This window comes from Colletotrichum godetiae, assembly GCF_030913485.1.
Source record: "Colletotrichum godetiae strain CBS 193.32 chromosome Unknown BDP55scaffold_2, whole genome shotgun sequence".
NCBI lineage: Eukaryota > Fungi > Ascomycota > Sordariomycetes > Glomerellales > Glomerellaceae > Colletotrichum > Colletotrichum godetiae.
The window spans coordinates 782710-801474 of record NW_026851250.1 but is presented as its reverse complement, the minus strand read 5'-3'; the positions used below and the strand labels follow the sequence as shown (position 1 = coordinate 801474).

The window sequence follows — 18765 nt, the reverse complement described above, 5'->3', positions numbered from 1 at the left end:
GGGGTACCACGGAAAGCGGGCAAAACCTCTCGGCGGTGGTCGGGTCGTCGAGACCGGACCCATAATTGAAGACCCACTCGCTTCGAGCACCTTGAGAAGGCAAGTACCTACTCCGTATTCTTCACCTAACTTTACCGAGTCACCATGAACAAGCACTTCATCCAGAAGAACTCGAATACACTTTCATACGTTGTGTATGGCTTTGGAATCGAGGGAGGCCATGGTCCTATCGAAATGGCATGTCAAAACAGCTCCTGATCGGAGTGCTGCCTGAAAAAATGAAACGACAGATCGATGTGCGATACATGTGTACATGACGTCTCAGTCCACGTTGATTGATGATGGATATTGCCAGGCTCATGACTGCAACTTGGCCATAGTATTCGGAAGCTGCGACCAGCTCTGTCTGCATTCTTGTGAAATATACAGTCGGAACGACAGTTCGTCCTCCATCTGCTCATATATCCTGCATTGTCTAGGAGTTACCCTTCTGTCTCCATGCCACCCACCTTGAACTCTGGTTCGGGCAGTGCACGACTGAAAGATGGATGTGAAGCAAGTACCTCACCTTAACTCTTTCGCGAGTACCTCGTCAAGCGCAACGAATGGCAACGCAGGGAGAAAATGGAAATCAAAACAAACCAGATCGAGAGAGAGAGAGAGAGACAGGGCCTCCAGCTTTCCTAAACTTCTAAACACTGTTCCCAATGGTGTTTCGGATGCCCATGGCCGTCAGAAAGCTGCCAATCCCACGCACCCCCTGCCTGCCTTTACCTGTACCTGCGGTGCTGCGTGCCCTGACTGACTGGCATGGCCAAGTCTTTTCACCCTTGTCCCTACTACGTACTTCGTAGTCAGTCGAGTCCCGTCAAGCTGGAGGTGTCTCCAGATTCGAGAGAACGACCTTACAACCTGCCACTCGGTACGGATCCCTGCCGACCTCACCTGTACCCTGACCCGCGCCGCCGTGCTAACAGTTGCGAACTTGGGACTGAGGGAGGGGCCCGAAAGGCTTGGGAGGCCCCTCAGTTCGGGCCGCAGACACAGAGTCACCAGAGTCTAGAACCTGACCAAGCGATTGTATGAGCAGATGCCACTCTTTACATAATCTCTAGTGGCAACTTTGGAATCAGTATCGGTATTATCAACAAAAGTCTCTGCTCTTGATCTTCCCGTTCGAGTCTCCCACAGATAAGAGAAAGTCGAATTCATAATCTGTATTTCTCATCGCCTGCTTTCAAGCATCTTCTCTTGAGAAAAGCACGTACCGGCCGACTTGGAGACGCGAGAAAGCAGAAACGGCGCATTGTTCCTCATCCCATCCACCACCAACCCCCCGTTCATGCGCTACGGCCACCCTCTTACCTCTGAACTCTCGCTGTCTCCCGTTTCTCTGTCTCTCTCCCTCTCTCTTTGCATCTCACTACGTGCTTGTCTGTCTACAGCATGTAGCAACCTGGGTACTCATTCATCATGCTCCGTGGCATGACAGCCAAGTTCACCGGCGCTCTTCCTTAACGCTGATTCTCAAGGTTGCTTCAGGGACTGGGGGAGCATGATGGTTGGTGCCCGGCACGTCCAGTCCGTTCCCCCCCTCATCCCTCCCGACGGTCCAACCGTCACATCCATCCACATCCCTTCTTTTGCTCGGCGCGAAAGCACAGTGAACAAGAAGCGGCATAGGGTATACCATAAATAAACAAGAGACCAGCCCAAACGCAGTCGTCTGCCCAAAAGTCCCATCCAATCATCTTCCACCTCTGTCCGATTCCCTTCCTTTGGGAAAAGGGCAGAAAATGGGGGGACCCTGCAATCCAATCGCAGCCGCGGGACCATGGGGCAAGAGTCAGAGAGATAGAAGGAGAGGGATCTCACGGCATCGCAACCTACAGAGTACAGCAAGCACGTGCCGCAGAGACGCTTCGCTTTATGCTGATTCCCAGTCCCAATGAAAGCCTCCAACCCGTCCAATCCTTTGGGTAGGAAGAACACCCTCTAAGTCTTCCTCTTCCAGGGCAGCTGCTCTTGCGTCGTTTTGACACCGTGTATGGTCAGGATGATTCTCAATGTCGATTGAGGCCCTCTCTCTGAGTGGCTTGACTGCGCCGCCCTCCCCCTCAAACCACTGGGGATAGCCACTTCCGTGTGTCAGCTCGCGCGGGAGGGAGGGATGGATGCTTATTAGGAAGCCCGTCCTGAGGCGGGCAACTGTGCGCCCGGGTCGGGCGGCGTCGTGGGTCACCTGCGGAAGGACGGCACCACTAGGCTTGTCTGCCCGTCTCGTCTTGTCTACGTCCCGGCTCTGCGGTTTTCACATGACTTGTCACTTTGCATTTGGATGCCATGACGTATAAGTTGACTATCCTATACAGGATTATGGAGGTATCATGATGCTATACATGCTCAATCTCTAATTGATTCCCAATTGCTCAGTCTATGGCTATATAGAAAGGCTACACAGCGACTAGTAGCGAAGATGTCACCTCACAGGGGTGTCTTTCGCAGCAGAAGCTCTGTACTGATACAGTATCATAGGGGCCAGTTATTACAGGATTAACTCAAAGATACTTCTAGGCTGGGAAGTGTAGTCACAGGTTCATTGTGCGAAGTGGTTTTCGTATAATATGAACTCTTCTACGTACCTATGGTCAACTTGCAATGTGAAAAACATTCGTTTGCTGATTGCCCAGAAGTGTATAACCATGATTCCACGCCTTCTGCAGACTTGGTGGAGGGGAAACACGATCAAGAGGTCTCGAGTCCAGACACAGAGTCCGTGGTCATTCTGATTCGGGGATGTCGACGCCGAGGAACGTACGTCTCTATTTGAACTGTATTATAGGTCATGTGACAGCAGACACCTTTCCATATGTCGGCATACCACAAATATTCCAACCTTGAATCTGGGTTCGACTGTAGGGCGGGTATACGTGCATGTTCACGAAGCTCGGCTGGGAGTGTAATGTTGGCTGGCTCACACCGCAAGGGACATCGTCAATCGGAGTTATACTTCTTTTCACCACATTCGACCTCCCCTGCTAGCCTTAACCAGATTACGCATCGATCTACTAGCTGCCATTCCACAAGTTTTACTCGTTGTCCAAGATTGTACTCTGAGGTGCGGGTGTTGATCCATCGAAATTGAAATACTCGTCGACTGAATGTAAAAGCCTGACCAAATCCCTGAACGCCATATTGAATCTTTCTCCTTTCCCTACCATCCTGTATGTTACAATCGAAGCAATGAATCGCGTCACGCCCACTCATCCGGGCTACTAGACACGAGCGAGCCCTCGAGAGGCGTCACTCTGCCTAATGCCTAATAAGGGGTGAATCCTCCTCTGCCACGGCCGCGGTACCCTCCACGGTAGCCGCCACGAGGCGGGAAACCACCACGGCCGCCGAAGCCGCCGCGACCTCCTCTGCCTCCGCCGCGGCCACGACCGCGAGCCATACCCGGAATGTTGGTGCGTTTGGGGACGACCTTGAGGTTGCGGCCCTTGAAGACGCTCTCATTAAGGACGAGGGCCTGGGCGACGAGACTAGGCTCGGTGAACTCGACGTAGGCGTATCTGTAGCGCAAATGAAAAGGTTAGTTTTCAAGCCATTTCAAGACGCATTTCGTGGGTGGCTTCTGCAACGTACCCCTTGGGCTGTCCAGTGAACTTGTCCAATAGAATCGTGACGCGGTTGATGGAGCCACAGCTCTGGAAGTGAGCCTGAATCTCCTCGGGTGAGGCAGAGTAGTCGACGTTGCCGACGAAGATACTGCGGCTGTCGATGTCCTCCTTGTTCTCTGAAAGTTCCCGACTCTGTTGGTCAAGGCTGGCTTGCATTTCGCGCAACTTGGCGGCCTCCTCTTCCATCTCGGCCACCCGCCTCTTCATCGCAGAGATCTCCTCCTACGGTCTTCTGTCAGTTTACCTCCTCTTATCTGCGAAGCCAATGGCGAATCAAGGCTCTTTGCGCACCTCATCGTGGCCATCTTCCTCACCGACGCTGTTGTTCTCGACGTTGTGGTCCTCCACAGGGGTATCCTCGGGCTTGACGTCCGCCATGGCTGCAATTGTGGCAGTCGTTGTCGAGTGTAGTTGATGGTTCTGAGGAGGGTAGGCGATTAGCTTTCGATGTTCGAACAGGGCAGGGAGAAATGGTGCGGCAAGGCAGACGCGCCAATTTTAAGGCGACCGCAGCCTCGGGAGGGGTCCTCTCGCTCAAAGCTTTTCGCGTCTACAAAGAGATCTCTCGTTTGGAAGGTAAATACTCACAGCTGGAATGACAGCAGTTGACAAGCTCAGAACCTGAGCTAGATTGATGCAGCAGCTTGCGCAAAGGCTGAACAAGACGGAACCTGAAGGATGATGGCGACGTAGTGAAGGTATCCAGGAAGTCAGATGCCAATGGGCAGGGAAAAATCCACGGTTTAGCCGGATGCTCCGATAAGAGATAAGAGCTCCGACCTCAAGCTTTCGTCAGGCAACGGACTTATTGCCTACCTCAAAGCCAGTAACGCACGCTCAGTCTATCCAAAATGATGAATGAAAGCTTCACAAAAGTCACCGAGTTAAATATGAAGACGGGGTTTCATGTTCTTCTTTCAAGTGCCCAAGGTGGCGTTGGTAAAGGAGGAAGGTACCGCGGACTCGCAAAGTCAAAATCGGTCAACCTTGGAAAGCACCTTGTCTAGCGGGGTTACGGAGCTAGCTGTGCTTGCCGCAGGCCGGCCGTGTAGATACCTTCCAGGTTGCCTCCTCTCGGTTACTGACAGCTCCACGTACGTGAAGGACAAACTGTTTACTGCTTTGTGACCAATCTGATCAAGGCACCAACTTCATCAGGATATTCACTAATTTTGCCTGTATACACGCCTCGCCCTAGTCCAATCTGAAGGCTTAATTCTAGGTTACTTTTGATATTGAGGTGTGGGATATGCGCCAGATAGCTTGGAGAGACAAGGTATTCTAGTGAGTGTTACTTGTCAATGGATTTTTGATCGGGAAAAAAAGAAACACATGAACCCGTGGATGCCTCCTCTTTCTCTTCTCCATCTTTACCTTGTTCTCCTTACCGCCCGGTGAGCTCTTTGTCTCAGCGGGACCTCACTCGATCTTCGGCACCGACTTCAATAAGTACATTTGAGTAACTGGTTCAATGGTACGGAGGATAATGACTGGGCCTCGATTCGAATCGTCGACGACTCGAACCCTGCCCATGTTACATTAGAAATTTCCACGGGTGCTGTCATAGCGGGGGGGGGGGGGGTCAATGTTTACTACTTACATAGTGCAGAACATTGGGAACATGTTGGATGGGACCCCTCGAGTCGTGGCGCAATTTACTGAGTCGGCCACAACCGTGAGCAGAACGGCGCCGAAGCTCCCCAGTGTCTGAAATGCTCGTCCGTCTGTGATCCACCCGGGTCCGAGTCCGGAACCATTCCGGAATCACCAAAATTGCCGTCCATACCTTCAGCTCCTTGGTGATAGTGTTACCTCTCCTGTCCGTTGTTGAAACCTTCTCGGAGGTTGTTGTCCCACACCAAGTGAGATGGTGTAGTATCTTAGTCAGCAGCACAAGTACAGGATTGCGGCACCCGCGCCTCGTGCGCTTGTCGTCGAGAGCCCACGTGTGACGCTGAAGGTGCACTGCGTCAGCACCGCATCGCCGGGTTGCCGGCTATCCTCCTTGGCCCCGGATTTTTGTTTTTATTTCTGTGTATTCCTATCGCCCTCGCCCATCCCGCTTCACCGCGCGAGGGGAAGGATCTGTCGTCGCCCGGATAGGCTGCGCATCGCGATCGTTGCGCGCGTGCGATATACACTTCGTATTACCTTGGTACTGTCTCTGGGACGAAAAAGAACCCTTGCTTCCTGTCGTGCCCTGAATGGTGGGACCTTTCTTAACCAACCATGGCGTCTGACGATGAATCGATCCGGCCTTTGCTGTGGTCCTTCTCCGGGTTCCGCGAGAACAGACGGCCGGCGCCGATCAGGCGACAGCTGAGCCAGTCACGGACGAGCCTTCAGGACGTACTCTCGTCTCGGAAGAAACACTATGCCGTGTTGGCCCTCGTATCCCTCGACGTCGCTGCGCTTATGGCCAACATCTTTGTCGAGCTCGTCGCCTGCGATATGAAGCGGGAAGACGAGCCGTGGGTCAAGAACACGCGCGAGGGTCTCACCGTTGCCGGCCTCGTGTTCAGCTCTCTATTCTTGATCGAACTCCTATTGTGTGTCATTGCGTTTGGATGGAGGTGAGATAAATTCCCGAACCACATCTTTGATTAAGCGTAAATTCTAACTCAAGTCGTGGTCAGGTACTTTGCAGAGTGGTTCCATTTGCTAGATGGCATAGTCATCGTGGCAAGCTTTGTTATCGACGTGCTCTCGCACGGCATCGTGGAAGAGATTGCTTCCCTCGTCATTGTATTCCGTCTCTTCAGATTCGTCAAAGTGGTCGAGGAGATGAGTATGGGAGCCGCGGAGAGGATGGAGGGGCTTGAGGAGCAGCTGGCGATTCTGAGGCGGGAGAATGGAGAGATGAAGAGGCAATTGACACGGCGATGATCTGGAGGCTGGAGGGTATGTTTCTGGTATTCTGGCATTACGGCATCGGTAGCATCGGTAGCATCGGTGGCAGCGCTTTCATGTGATGATCGATACCCTTTGGGAATGGACTAATGATAATGAACGATCAGGCACACAAGGAGAGCGTTCGCGAGTAGGCCGAAGGTGTTCTTGCCTCTCTGAACTGGCCAGCTTTTCCTTGACTGAATAAGATCTTCCTTTGTCAAGATGACGCTACTGCAACCCAAAAGTCGTGGAGTAGTATGCAAAACACACTGCTGATCTATATACTTCAAACGCCTCGACCCTAAGCATGCTCAATCACACTGCCACGAAGCCGCCGATGGCTTTTGCTAGAGTTAACAAGAGCTTGTTTGACGGGTCCGGGGTAGCTGCCAGTCAGTTGTTGCTTGACCAACCACGGACTAGTAAGCAACTTTGATCGGCTTGGGCTTCTGATCAACGTTTCGATCTATGGATCGAGGTTGGACCGTTGGGCAATGGTGGTGTCGGCCGGACTTTCGGGGGCAGATGCGGTGGGAATGTGGTACGTTGCCGGCAGAGAACCTCCGCGATGCAACACCAGCCGCCCCGGCTGCTACTGCACCTCGTATTGCTGCTCTTACTGCAGATACCATGCAGCTGCCAGCGACGAGGCAGCCATTGGGCTGTGCGAGACAACTTCTATGATGTTCGCCTCCTCGATGTCTCGCCACGCTCCATACTTAAGGTGCATCAGCGGATACCCCGTACACAAGAACGAGAATAGCATCAGGCAAACACGCCAATATAGCGCCAGTGGGCGAAAGACATTGAATACGAAAAGGGCGAGATCGTTAAGAAAAAAAAAAGTGGCTTCATTCGCCCCCATTCGATAACTGAGGGAAGGTGGATAGTAGCATCAACAGGTATATGCCAGTAAGATGCTTACAGTCATGAATAACGGCAAAGGACCAACGAACTTGGAAGTGCAACACAAAAACACAACACGGACGCGACAGCAGGGAGCGAGACCCATTGAGACTCGAGCCAAAAACAAAGAAGCGGCCAGTCAAAGAGCTACGCTTGCCGTACCTTGGAGACGGGAAATAAGCATATCAAAATCTCGACCCTAGAGCCAAGGTACCAGCAAACGGGCAGCCGCTACATATGCAACAAAAAGAGGTCAAAGCCTCTGCAGGAGAAACAACAGACGACGTGTTTAGATCAGATGCCTCGAGACCGGCTGCAGTCAGCCGCACTTCTCATGGCCTTTTCTTTGTCTTGGGAAGTTGAATGGGATTCTTCGCCACGAGAGTGAGATCTACGAATACGGATCATTACTTTGTTCCAACACGCAGCTTGCAAAGCAATGTGTACGTACGGATACTATCCACAGGGAAACGGTACTTGCGGTTTTGGTGCAACGCATCCTTCGAGGTTCCGACGCCCTACCCTTGCTTCCTCGCGGCAGAAGGGGGCCAAGGGGGTAGCGTGAACAGTGAAGTCCAGGAAAGAAAAACAATGACCCCAGAAAGAGGGAGCATTGTCCAATCAACAGCCCGTCAAATCGACAGCCCCCTTGTTCATGAACAAGATTAGACTTCATCTCGACGTCCGGACCCCTTGTTCGCGCCGCCGTCGTTCGAACCTCGCTCCGTTTGTCTTGTTCCCGTTTTTCCTTCAACCGATCGTACCACCCTCCTTCTTCGGCAACCACCGCACAATATATTGGAAAGAAGCACAGCTGCCGAACCAGAACACGGCAAGGCAATATATTCTGCATCCTGGTCAGCCACCGAGGGAGCACGGCACGGCAACTAGCAGTCGAACCAGGCCCCTCGAGTGAGACTTGGATTTCTGCTGCCCAAAGAGAAAGGAAGGGGGATTTCGCAGAGGAGAAGACCAGCTAGGTACGGATAGTTCCAGCCTCTTCAGCCCTGATGGCCCTAGATCGCGGTCGTTTCTTCACCAACAATTTCGAAGCATTCCTCAAAACCGTCTCAAAGGAAATCTCCATCCTTCAGAAACGCCCACGGCCTCAAACTAGAAGGCTGGAGAAACACACAAGGCGCGCGTGCACAGCATTTTCTACACCATACAAACGGTTGCCCCCTTCTCTTCCGTCCCTGCTTGATGCTAGCAATGAGGACGGGGATTGGGGTTGGGTAGCTTCTACAGCCGAAAGTGGGAAGATTTGGGCGGGGATTGGCAGGGACACCAGGGTCACAGGGACCTTTCTCAAAGTGAGCACCGAGAAGTCTCCTCCTCCTCCTCTTCCTCCTCCTGATCCTCTCTGTCTCTCTCTTGCAGCCCAGGGCTTGACGCCATCACCATGTTCCCAGTGTCGGTCCCCAATATCTTTGCTGCTGGCGCCTGATGCAAAGGGCGGATATTGTTTCCTTTTCTCCTCCCCCTCTCTACTTTCCCACTGCCGCTGCTACCTCACTGTCACGCACATATCGGATACGCAGAGGAATACGGGGGCCCTAGCAAAGTAGCCTCATCAATCTCCATAAGTCAAGCAAGAATCCCCGAACCACCAAACCCCTGGAGGTGCGGCTTGATGGCCCGCTCCCCCCTTCCTCCTGTGTGGTCCTCCACTTTGTTGGCTCCTCTGCCTGGAGAAGGAGAGAGAAAATGCCTGATCGGCCTATCACATATTCGAATTCGCTAGCGTCGCGCGCCACTGCTTTTGCCCTCCTCGGCCTAGTCGAGGGGGTGCGTGGAGTTGCTTCTCCTCGATCCTGATGCTCGTTCACTCTCCCACCCCCAGCCAACGGGTGCTCCCCCCAAGAGGATCATAAAAGTCCGGATACAACGTTTTGTGATGAAATTGCTGCCGTTCCCTAATTTGCTTAATATACTCCATCTGCCACCTTTCGTTCACTTTTCTTGTTTTCTTTTCCCTCCTCCTCCCCTTTCGTAATAAGCCTCCGCCAACCCACTGTTCATCAAAAACAGCTTATTCCATCTTCGACAAACCTAATTCCTCTCGGTTCGTCCAGTCATTCGCTACAGTCTTCAAGACTCTATACATTCGTTGGAACCACCATACAACCGTCGTTCTCGACAACCTCAAATACAAACACCGTAATAATCGACTTTACCGTCAACCCTCCCACACACTCAAAATGAAGTTCTTCTACCCTCTCGCTCTGGCCCTCGCCGCCGTCGTTGCCGCTGCCGATGATGACTGCGACGCCGCTCCCATCGTCGAGGCCTGCCTCACCAGCGAGAACGCAAAGGTAAACTTCCCAAAGACTATCTCTGCCCACCTATACTACGGTACTGACAAGACATGTTCTCCAGGTCAAGGACTGCAGCTCCACCGACTACGACTGCCTCTGCGCCGCCTACCAGGCCGTTGCCACCTGCTACAACAACTGCCCCAAGGACTCCCGCGCCTCGCCCGCCCAGAACCAGGTGACCATCTTCTGCCAGCAGGCCTCCCTCTACGGCTCCGCAGCCATGCGCAAGACCCAGTCCGTCGTCTCGGCCACCGGCTCCGCCACCGGTGCCGTTGCCTCCGCTTCGGCCTCTGCCACCGCCGCCACGGGCACCAGCGCCTCTGGCAGCTCCGCTTCCTCCACTGCCTCGGCTAGCTCCAGCTCCAGCACCGCCAACATGGGTGTCGGCCAGCTCGCCCGCAACACCGGCGGCGTTCTCCTCGCTGTTGCTGGTGTCGTTGCCGCTGTCCTCTAAACGAATGAAAAATCTTTTCAAGATAACGCACATAATCTTCCTCCTAAACCACCTTAGGGAAGGGGGGAACCAAGATACCAAACATCATGTCATTTAAAGCGATTATGTTTACGGTGCTCAAGAGATTTTCGGCATGTTCTTTTTTACGCAAAGACTACAGGACAGGACCTGATTTGACGGAGCATATGGCACCCAAGCGAGAATTCGGGCCAAGGAAAGGGGGGAACGGCGAAAGAAAAACAACCACTTTTGTATATGCTTAATCTTTGTAATTACCTAATTCCAGCCAAGCTTCATGAAGTTCACTTTTCATGGACGAGAGAGAAACAGGTCGACAAGCAAGAAAGAGAGACAGCATGTGCTAAATGAGTCGATTGATGATATCTGTGACTTCCCCTTGAACGTGTGTGCTTCTCAGTCTTCCGTTGCCTGGAGGAAACTGCCATACGGATTGTCCATCTCGTTGATCATGCAGTAGCTCATGTTCCACAGCATTGCAAGAAGAAATACAGCCAGTAGGTTTATTCACAAACTAATTTCGGAGTACATTGCATCTAGCAAGGCAATAACAACAGGAGACCGAAACGAAACAAAGTATTACAGAAACCGGGGGTTGACTCAGCGACACTACTCCGTAACAATCCTACGCCCCTCCAAAATCTCATGTGTTTTGAAACATTTCCGAACCTACCTGAACACCTTACATTAGCGGCCGGGCCAACAACAACACTACATGCATTCCCCAGCTCTTTGCGCGCATGTATCCGCAATGCATGCTTTTTGGCTGTTGTTTTCATTTGCTCCAGAGCGAGGAACGTATCTGCTTAGATGCCTCCGAGTGTCTCATACTCGTCAGTCCCGACTTTCCCATTGCTAACCCCGTGGAACCCCGAGTACATACATGCAGGGTATATGTCTCTCTCTGCTAAGAGTCTAAGCCATGTCACAGATATATAGAAACGACAAGAATTTGGTCAATAAACAACATTGCGGGTAGGGCGAAAATCCGCACGGCGTAAACTAGATTACGGATAATCGCGCCGTCAATCTCGAGCCCCGAACCTAGCATGCAGACCTACTCTTACGGCAATTCTCCGGTCCATGTTGCCTGCCACCTATGATCTCCCTTTCTCGGCGCAATGTGCGCGAGTTTCGTCGGTTTGAAGTCGGTGGAGTATATCCATCTCGCCGATGATCGTCATCAAGAAGCCTGACCCCTCCTTCAAGCAATATCAGCCAAGTGTGAATCTCGGCGCCATGAATTTCTTCTCTGGAGACGGCGAGGTATCAACATCGCCAAGGTCACGTGTAGATCATGTAGACAATTCAAAATTGGTTGCTCAATATGAGCTCGTTATCGTCATTGTTTTCATCAAGCCTTCTTCTCCAACCGCTATGATACAACACGAGTGTCCTCGAATCCTACAGCTGGCTCATCAGCTTTGTGTCCCTCCTTCGGGAGACCATCTCCCTCTTTTTCGCGTATCATCGCGGGCCTCAGTTCCCTACCTCCAGGAGAACTTTTGTCCAGAGCAGTGAAGTTGTAACAGTATAAAGTCTACAAGCAAAAAAAAAAGAAAAAAAAAGCAAGAAAAAACAGTACGCAAAAGGCAGACGCTTCCCAACAACCGTGACGCCCGGTTCATATCTCTAACAAGTGACGTTATCATCTCCGGCCACACACACCACCGCAGCCTGCTTTTTTTGCCTGTCCTATTTGACCCCTGGTTGCGCAGAGTCGTATGAATAAAGAGGATAATAATAAGAGGGGAAAGAACTTTCGTCGACTAAAATTGAGTATGCGCAAAAAAAGGTCTTGGTCGCCGAAGAAAGCAGTAAAAGGGGGGTTTGGCGGCAAGTTGAGTGTTGCCTCGAGAAGAGATCTTGTTGCAAAGAAACAGGAGAGCATTTATCAGACTCTGGAGAGTACTGAAAACGCTCTAAACTTTTCGGGCTCGCTTCGCGCTGTCGTGGACAGGGCTAACGAAAGTGACGTGCTTGTTCTCATCTTTCTTGAGACGCATCGCAGTGCCGGAGCCGACCCCGCTAGACTCCCGGTGATGACCAAGAGGGCGTCCATCGTGATCCTCGTCAAGTGTGATTTCAGCAACGTCGGACACCGACTCGGCGTCCATGCGGTCGCTCACACCTGATTCAGACGACCCATCGTCGGAGTCATCATATTCGCCATCGTCACTGACAAGTGAAGGTGCATTGTTGCTGACCATCGTGCTGGGGCTGAGGTCAACGTCCTCCATGTCGACATCATCACCAGAGTGAATCAAGACCCTGGTGGGTCCGTCGTCCTTCTCGGGACTGCTCATGGGCGGCGAAGCGAAGCCTGTGGGAGGTGACCTCCCCTTGCTGCTTGTTGGTCTTGTTGACGATGTCAGAGCGACGGGTGACATTGGTGCTCTCGCAGGCATGCGCATGGCAGGCATACGAGGAGCCGATCCAGCATTGCTCTTCGGGCTGCCGAGACCAGTCTCGGTGTCTTCAGATTCCTCTCCCGGCGAGGTGAGGTCTTCCAGCGACATCTTCTCCTTGGCGTCACTGACAATATCACTGAGGTTGCCGGTGAAGTTTCTGCTCTGCATGAGTCGCGAAAGGAAGGGGGTGTCAGCCGAGGCGACGAAGTTTGCAGCCTTTGGTGCAGCGGACCTCGCAGGCTCTGCCTTTGAAGGACCTTGAGGGATGCCTGTAACGCCAGGCAGCTTGCCATCACGATACAACTTGAGGGAATCTGCGATCCTAGAACGCAAAGCAACGTACGCCTGTTGGGTGGACACGTCGGCCTGAGCAAAGGGATGTACGAGACCAGACGCGATGGCGGTTGAGGGAGGAGGAGGAGGAGGAGCAGCTTTTTCCTCTCCAACAAGACTGCCGCCTTCATTAACCTCAATGGGGTGACCGCAATGAACGGCCGCCTCTTCGTGGCTCTTGAAGTCTCGCCTATGGGCGATGCGGCAGTGATTGATGAAGCCTTGAGTGCTGCTGAAGTTCTCCCGGTTGCAATCCAGGCAGACGAGCTTCACAGTCTGGCCATCGGAGCGCTTGAGAACACAGGGTCCGGCCTTCTCCTTCGGTTGAGGGTAACCACTGGAGAGAGACTGCAGCTTCTGGCTACCAATGCCCCGAGTCGAGCGGTTCTTGTTTGCGCTGGCGAGATCAGACATGCTGTTCCTTGTCGTTCGTCCCTCAACCGAGCTTCTGCTACGGGCAGTCTCGAGCACAGGGTACCACTCAGGTTGCATGCCATCAAACTTGGGATCGGGAATGAGCCACTTGGCATAGTGTCGAGCGTAAGGCCCATCGACAACTCCAAAAGGCGCAGCCCATTGGGGAGCAGGCTCTCCCGGACGAGTTTGCAGAGCTGGGCCCTTTCCGTTGCTGATATCAACCATCTGCGCAGGGGTGGGACAGGCAGTGGGATACGGAATGAGATGGCAGCGACGGAGTTGCTCGAGAGCGACCTGACATTTCGCCAGTTCTTGGTTGATTAGCCTCAGCTCGTTGTGTTTGAGCAAGATCTCAAGACCAAATTGATACTGGATAGCGTCGCGCGCGTCCTCCATGTCGTTAGTCACTGCTGGAACAGCGGCGGGCACAGGCACAGGCAAAGACGCGGATGCTGGTGCGTCAGAGACGACACTGGAAGGGATGTCAGAGACGGTGAGATTGGTGCTCTCCAGCTTGGCCCGCTTCAAGGGCTGCTCAGTGGCGGTGAGTGCATCTGGTGAAGGTGAGTCGTCAACGCTTGACAGACGCCTCTTTTGAGGGCACGATGGACCCGCCAGTGATGCCGTTTGCGCAGGTTGCGGCAGAATGAACTGATGCTTTTGCGCGAATGAAGGCATGGGTTGAATGTGACTGATGGTCGTTTCGCTTCCCCGCTCGCTGCTCCAGAGTGATCGGAACATAAGCGCGGTTCACTGAGAGCAGTGAAGGTGATGGGATGAAAGGTCGCGTTGAGGGCGGCCTGACGACTTTATGTGGACGTGGGATGAGGCGCAAGGCAACAGCCTGACGAAGGTGCAATGTGCAGTGGCGGACGGACCAGGCACCTGCAGCGTGCGACGTGGTGCTGATGCAGGCAGAGGAGCCGAAAAGCTGAGGTGCTTACAATGAGCTTCGAGCTGGCGACGGGGGGCTGACGTAAACAGTGGATTCCCCAGACAGACAGACAAGTCGGGTGTAAGCGTGTGGCTGCTCTGGGCGTGGGCGAAGACGAGGCGACGGGTGTGCGGTGCGTTGGTTGGACTTGGATGATGGGGCCCGAAAAGGGGTGGCAGGGGGGGCGAGTGGTGCGTGATGATGTGGTCGGGCGTCCGCTCAGGAAGGCCAGAGGCAAGAGAGAGAGCCGGAGACCGAAGCAGGCGAGTCGGCGACAAAGGGATGGGATTGCGACGGTCGCGCAGCGAAGACAGCGAGGCAGAATAACCGAGAACTAACGAAAGCCTCGATATCGCGCAAGAAAATGGTGCGAAAATGAATGCGCGAAGAGAGTTGGGCGAGCAAGATAAAAGAAGCGACGCCGATGATGGTTCTCTATGTCGTGTGGACGAGTGGTTTTGGAGCGGTTTTGGGGGGAGAAAGAGGTTGTTTGTGAGGAGGTTGAAATGTTGGAGATGGGGATGACAGCGGAAAGAGCGAGAATAACTGTCAGAGGTCGGGGAAGGAGGCAGCTTCAGACCTCTCAGGCGGGCGACGTGCGTGAGCTTGGTGGGAAATTGGCCTCTGGGGTGGTGATTGCGAGTGCGGGTGGGCCTTGGATCCTGGGGGCCAGAGAGAGAGAGAGGTATCCGTAGGGTAGGTAAGGTGAGTGAGTACCTAGCAAAAGCAGCCGGGCAGCGAAAAGGTGCCGGTAGATTGTGTGAAAAGGGGATGGGCCGTGAATTGGGCGAATTGGAAGTGTTCCTCTGCGGGTGGTTCTGTTTCTCGTTCGCTGATTGTTGATGGCGCAGCGGCGGTGCAAGCAAGTAGTAGGTAGCAGTAGCAGTATCCGTAGCAGCAATAGTGACAACAAGAGACTGACTGGACTGAGTGAGAATGGTGTATGGGGCGAGGTGGATGCACAGTTGGAAAGCTGAAGTAGATTGTTTTGGCGCTTTGCGCTTGTGCTTTGTTGGTGTTGGAACTTGGCGATGATGCGAGGGACCCGACTGACTAGGAAAAGGCAATTTGTGTATTGAATGCAAGGGGGGGGGGGGGGGGGGGGGAGGCATAAGATGGGGTGTGGAAGGAACGAGGGATGGGTGTGAGGTACGTACAAGGTGTGTGGGTGGTGTGGATGAGGATTGTGCCCCGAAACGCGATGCTGATTGGTTTGTTTTTTAGAAAGAAGGAGGGAACGAGGGAATGCGCTTGTTTGGTGAGTTTGGTGACTGGCTGGTCTGACCCGAGATGTGGGGGCAACTGAAGAGGAAGGGACAGACAGACAACTGGCTGCCAGGGAAGGGACAAGAAAAAAAGAATGGAAGGCGAAGGGAACCTCAAGGAAGGAGGTGTGCAGATGCAGGGATGTTGTGCAATACGACGGAGAGACTGAGCAGGGAAGGAACGGAGTTGCCCTTTCCCAATGGAAGGTCTGCTTCAAGGTTCCTTCCTCACCCAATACTTGGTACGAAGTACCTTTCTGAGGTGGTGTTGTGTGCGCTGTGAGGTGGTAAGACTCAGGAGAGCAAGACCCAATCTTCGACACAACTTAAACGACACCCGGACGGTTCGGCCGTCAGAAGGGGATGCAGCAAGAGTCAGTCATACTGTTCTACTGTCCTGCAAAGTAGTATTCTCTCACGTCTCTCTGTCAGCCCAAGGTAACTCCTGAGATGTGTGTGTGTGTGTGTGCCAGATGCAAGTCCTGACGCAGACGATGATAAAAACGGGCGACCAACAAGAGACAGCGGCAGGAGCAGCGGCAGCGGCAGCGGCATGCGCACTGAACTCCAAAGCTGTCAAAGAAGACGAGGACAGACTGGTGAGAGAACGATGCGCTCAGAGGATAATGCTGTCCGAGTACCTGATAGTAGTTGAGAGATGGGACGTCAGTTCCTTCCAAGTCCCCGTCTTCGTCTGTGTCTGCGTTTGGCCTCGTCTTCCACCTTTTTTCCAGAATCCAGAGAATTCAGCCAGCGTGCCAACTCCCGTATTCTGTATGGCCGATGGAAATCTGATGGGACGATGAGACGGACGGGGGGCCCTTCCGAACTTCTGTCTCTTACAACTGGTAGGCAGTAGCCGGGTTCTTTCTGGCGGCGCTGCAATGCGTGTTTCGCCCACCCCGAAAATAGAACGGGATTGATAAAGGTGGGCGCGTCCAACTGGCAACGACAGCACTTCGTACTGCCGGGTAAACAAGGTCAGGGCACAGCAGCAGCTATTGTGGAGGTTCATTAAAGGGATCCCCCTTTTTCGCGATAATCAAGAGTCTGACAGGCGGTATAGCTTATTACTGGAGACAGGACAATCAAGAGGGTGAAGGTATTGCCGATGCAACTTCGTATGGGAAGCGCAGTCTCAGGGCTGTCCATCATCACTGGCCGGTCGCTATCTATCTGGCCCAGGATCCAAATTGTCTCTCTTGCCGATCCAACTGGTTATCGTGTTTTGTTTGTAAAGGTTTCGACATGTGTCTTATCCAGCCCGCCTGCAGATGGATCCAGTAGGTACTTCGTGCATGGGCTAAGGTTCCTTAGTGAGGTGAAGAAGACGGGGAAAGCTCATGGCGTGTGTCCCGACTTGTTTTGGTTCCGTGCGAGAAACGCCTCAGCCATGTACCTTGGGGCGTGAGACGGCCGCTGCACGAGCTAAAAGTACCTGGAGGCGTGAGAATGTTCTTTATTCCGCCAAGACTTCGGGTTCGGGCCTCTTTTTCTTTTCCTCCCACTGCGCCAACCGCTGTGTGTCGGATGCCTCGACATACCAACATGCCTTTCTCTGGCCGACAAGTTCCTCAACCACGGCGCGGGGTTGGACATGATCTTGGAAGGCCAGAATGTTTGTTGACGAACGGGAAGAGGAACTCAAACTATGGCGCCTATTCAAATGAGTCAACTTCCGCCCCTCACTCTTTGATGAATGCGAACATTCGACGACGCATCTCATTTGTTCACCATCGTCGTTGTCGAGCACGCCGCCGCGCTCTCTTCCCCACGTACCTGACAGTAGTCTCGGATCTCATTCGTCTGCATCGTAGCTTCGCCATTCCGGCTGGCCTAAGAAGCTGCGCCTAGCGTCTACGAAGACGACGACGACTCCATTACGCCCCTTTCCAAATAGCATCGAGGATAAGGACTAGAACTTTATCAAGCCGCCCACAACGTGAAGCCGCAGGCGAGACCGCAACAACACAACGTGGGATGACAAGAGAATATGCACCCTGAGAAGCAAGGGAACGCCTTGCGCCCGTGTATCGCCTCTTCTGTCGTACCGCGTCCCTTCTTGTCTTCTTTTTGTCGCCTCATCATAGAACCCTTCATGCATCATCGAAGCACCTTGATTGCTCGTCGTCTTCTGGAGCCTCACATCCATGCATCTACTAGAGCCCTACTCTCTGGCCTCGACGACGGCCGGCGTGCCGGCTTCGCACGAGGACGGAGGAGGGATGGGTGGGTGCGACATGCAGATAGACATGGATCGCCGCTCAAAATACGCCACGCCACCCGGCGTTGCCCAGCTCGCCTTTAGCCCGTTCTGGTTTCAGATACCTGAGCATCGCTAGCGAGGTACCGGACAAGCCAGGATGTCCAGAATCTCACCAGCGATATTGCAACTGAGGAGCTGGAATAAGCCAATGAATCAGCGCTATCTTGCGACGATACCCAACGGTAACGATGCCGAGTCGCCCCGACTCAGCGGCCAAGGTCAGAACCGCATAAGTTCCTCTTTAACCCCGGGCCTCCCTGCCCTTTCACGGCATCTACGACACTTCTCCAGGCCTTATCCCGGTATTCAGAAGAGGGCTCCCTGGCGAAAATGTGTTAATACCACAATTACCACTGCAGGTCGTGCAGCTCGTCCAGAACGCTACCACGCTGCACCTCGGAAGCTTGGGAATCTTGGGGAGAACTATCGCAGGCCACTTTGGGAGCTGCTAGATGACGAAATGTCGCAAACCTCATGATTCAGTAAACCTACAAACCCTTCAGACTCGGCCTTCCATCCAAGATGCCAAGCAAGCTTGCTGCAGTCCGCCGGCATCTGACTGAAGATAGTCCAGGTGGACATGTCCTGATCATTCTGACATCCGCTTTGTTCAGGCCCACGAGAGACTGCAACCAGAACAGGACGCAACATGGCGCACTGCCATTCATCGAATCAAAAGAATGGCGTCCTCGCAGAGGAGCCCGGACAAGTCGCACAGGCCACGCCAAACATGTGAAGTCGAGAAGCCACGGAAAGACCATCGGCGCATGGGCGCCTTGTCCAGTGGACCCTTCCATCTTCCGCGGAACGCTAGTCCAGGTCCGGCTTTGCGCGAGAGCTCGTGTCCGACCATCGCGAGGAAACGTCGCTG

At 53.4% G+C, this 18765-nt stretch overlaps 4 protein-coding genes across 4 annotated transcripts; 2 read left to right on the top strand and 2 right to left on the bottom strand.

Annotated features, from left to right (window-relative positions):
- Positions 1-3319: 3319 nt before the first annotated feature.
- BDP55DRAFT_539533 (uncharacterized protein) lies at positions 3320-3902 on the bottom strand (the record flags this gene model as incomplete). The annotated part of the gene is made up of 2 exons (XM_060568041.1): positions 3320-3572; positions 3646-3902. Coding segments are annotated over 2 exons (510 nt in total), but the record flags the coding sequence as incomplete, so codon positions are not given.
- Positions 3903-5909: 2007 nt separating this feature from the next.
- On the top strand, positions 5910-6566 carry BDP55DRAFT_625992 (uncharacterized protein; the record flags this gene model as incomplete). Its single annotated transcript, XM_060571566.1, has 2 exons — positions 5910-6253; positions 6317-6566. 2 exons carry the CDS (start codon positions 5910-5912, stop codon positions 6564-6566), a joined length of 594 nt encoding a protein of 197 aa, XP_060436167.1.
- Positions 6567-9679: 3113 nt separating this feature from the next.
- Positions 9680-10250, top strand: BDP55DRAFT_722948 (uncharacterized protein; the record flags this gene model as incomplete). The annotated part of the gene is made up of 2 exons (XM_060578671.1): positions 9680-9793; positions 9858-10250. The coding sequence occupies 2 exons, from the start codon at positions 9680-9682 to the stop codon at positions 10248-10250; spliced, it is 507 nt and encodes a 168-aa protein (XP_060436166.1).
- A 1940-nt stretch (positions 10251-12190) lies between these two features.
- BDP55DRAFT_540169 (uncharacterized protein) lies at positions 12191-14170 on the bottom strand (the record flags this gene model as incomplete). Its single annotated transcript, XM_060568099.1, has 1 exon — positions 12191-14170. The coding sequence occupies one exon, from the start codon at positions 14168-14170 to the stop codon at positions 12191-12193; it is 1980 nt and encodes a 659-aa protein (XP_060436165.1).
- Between the last annotated feature and the right edge of the window lie 4595 nt (positions 14171-18765).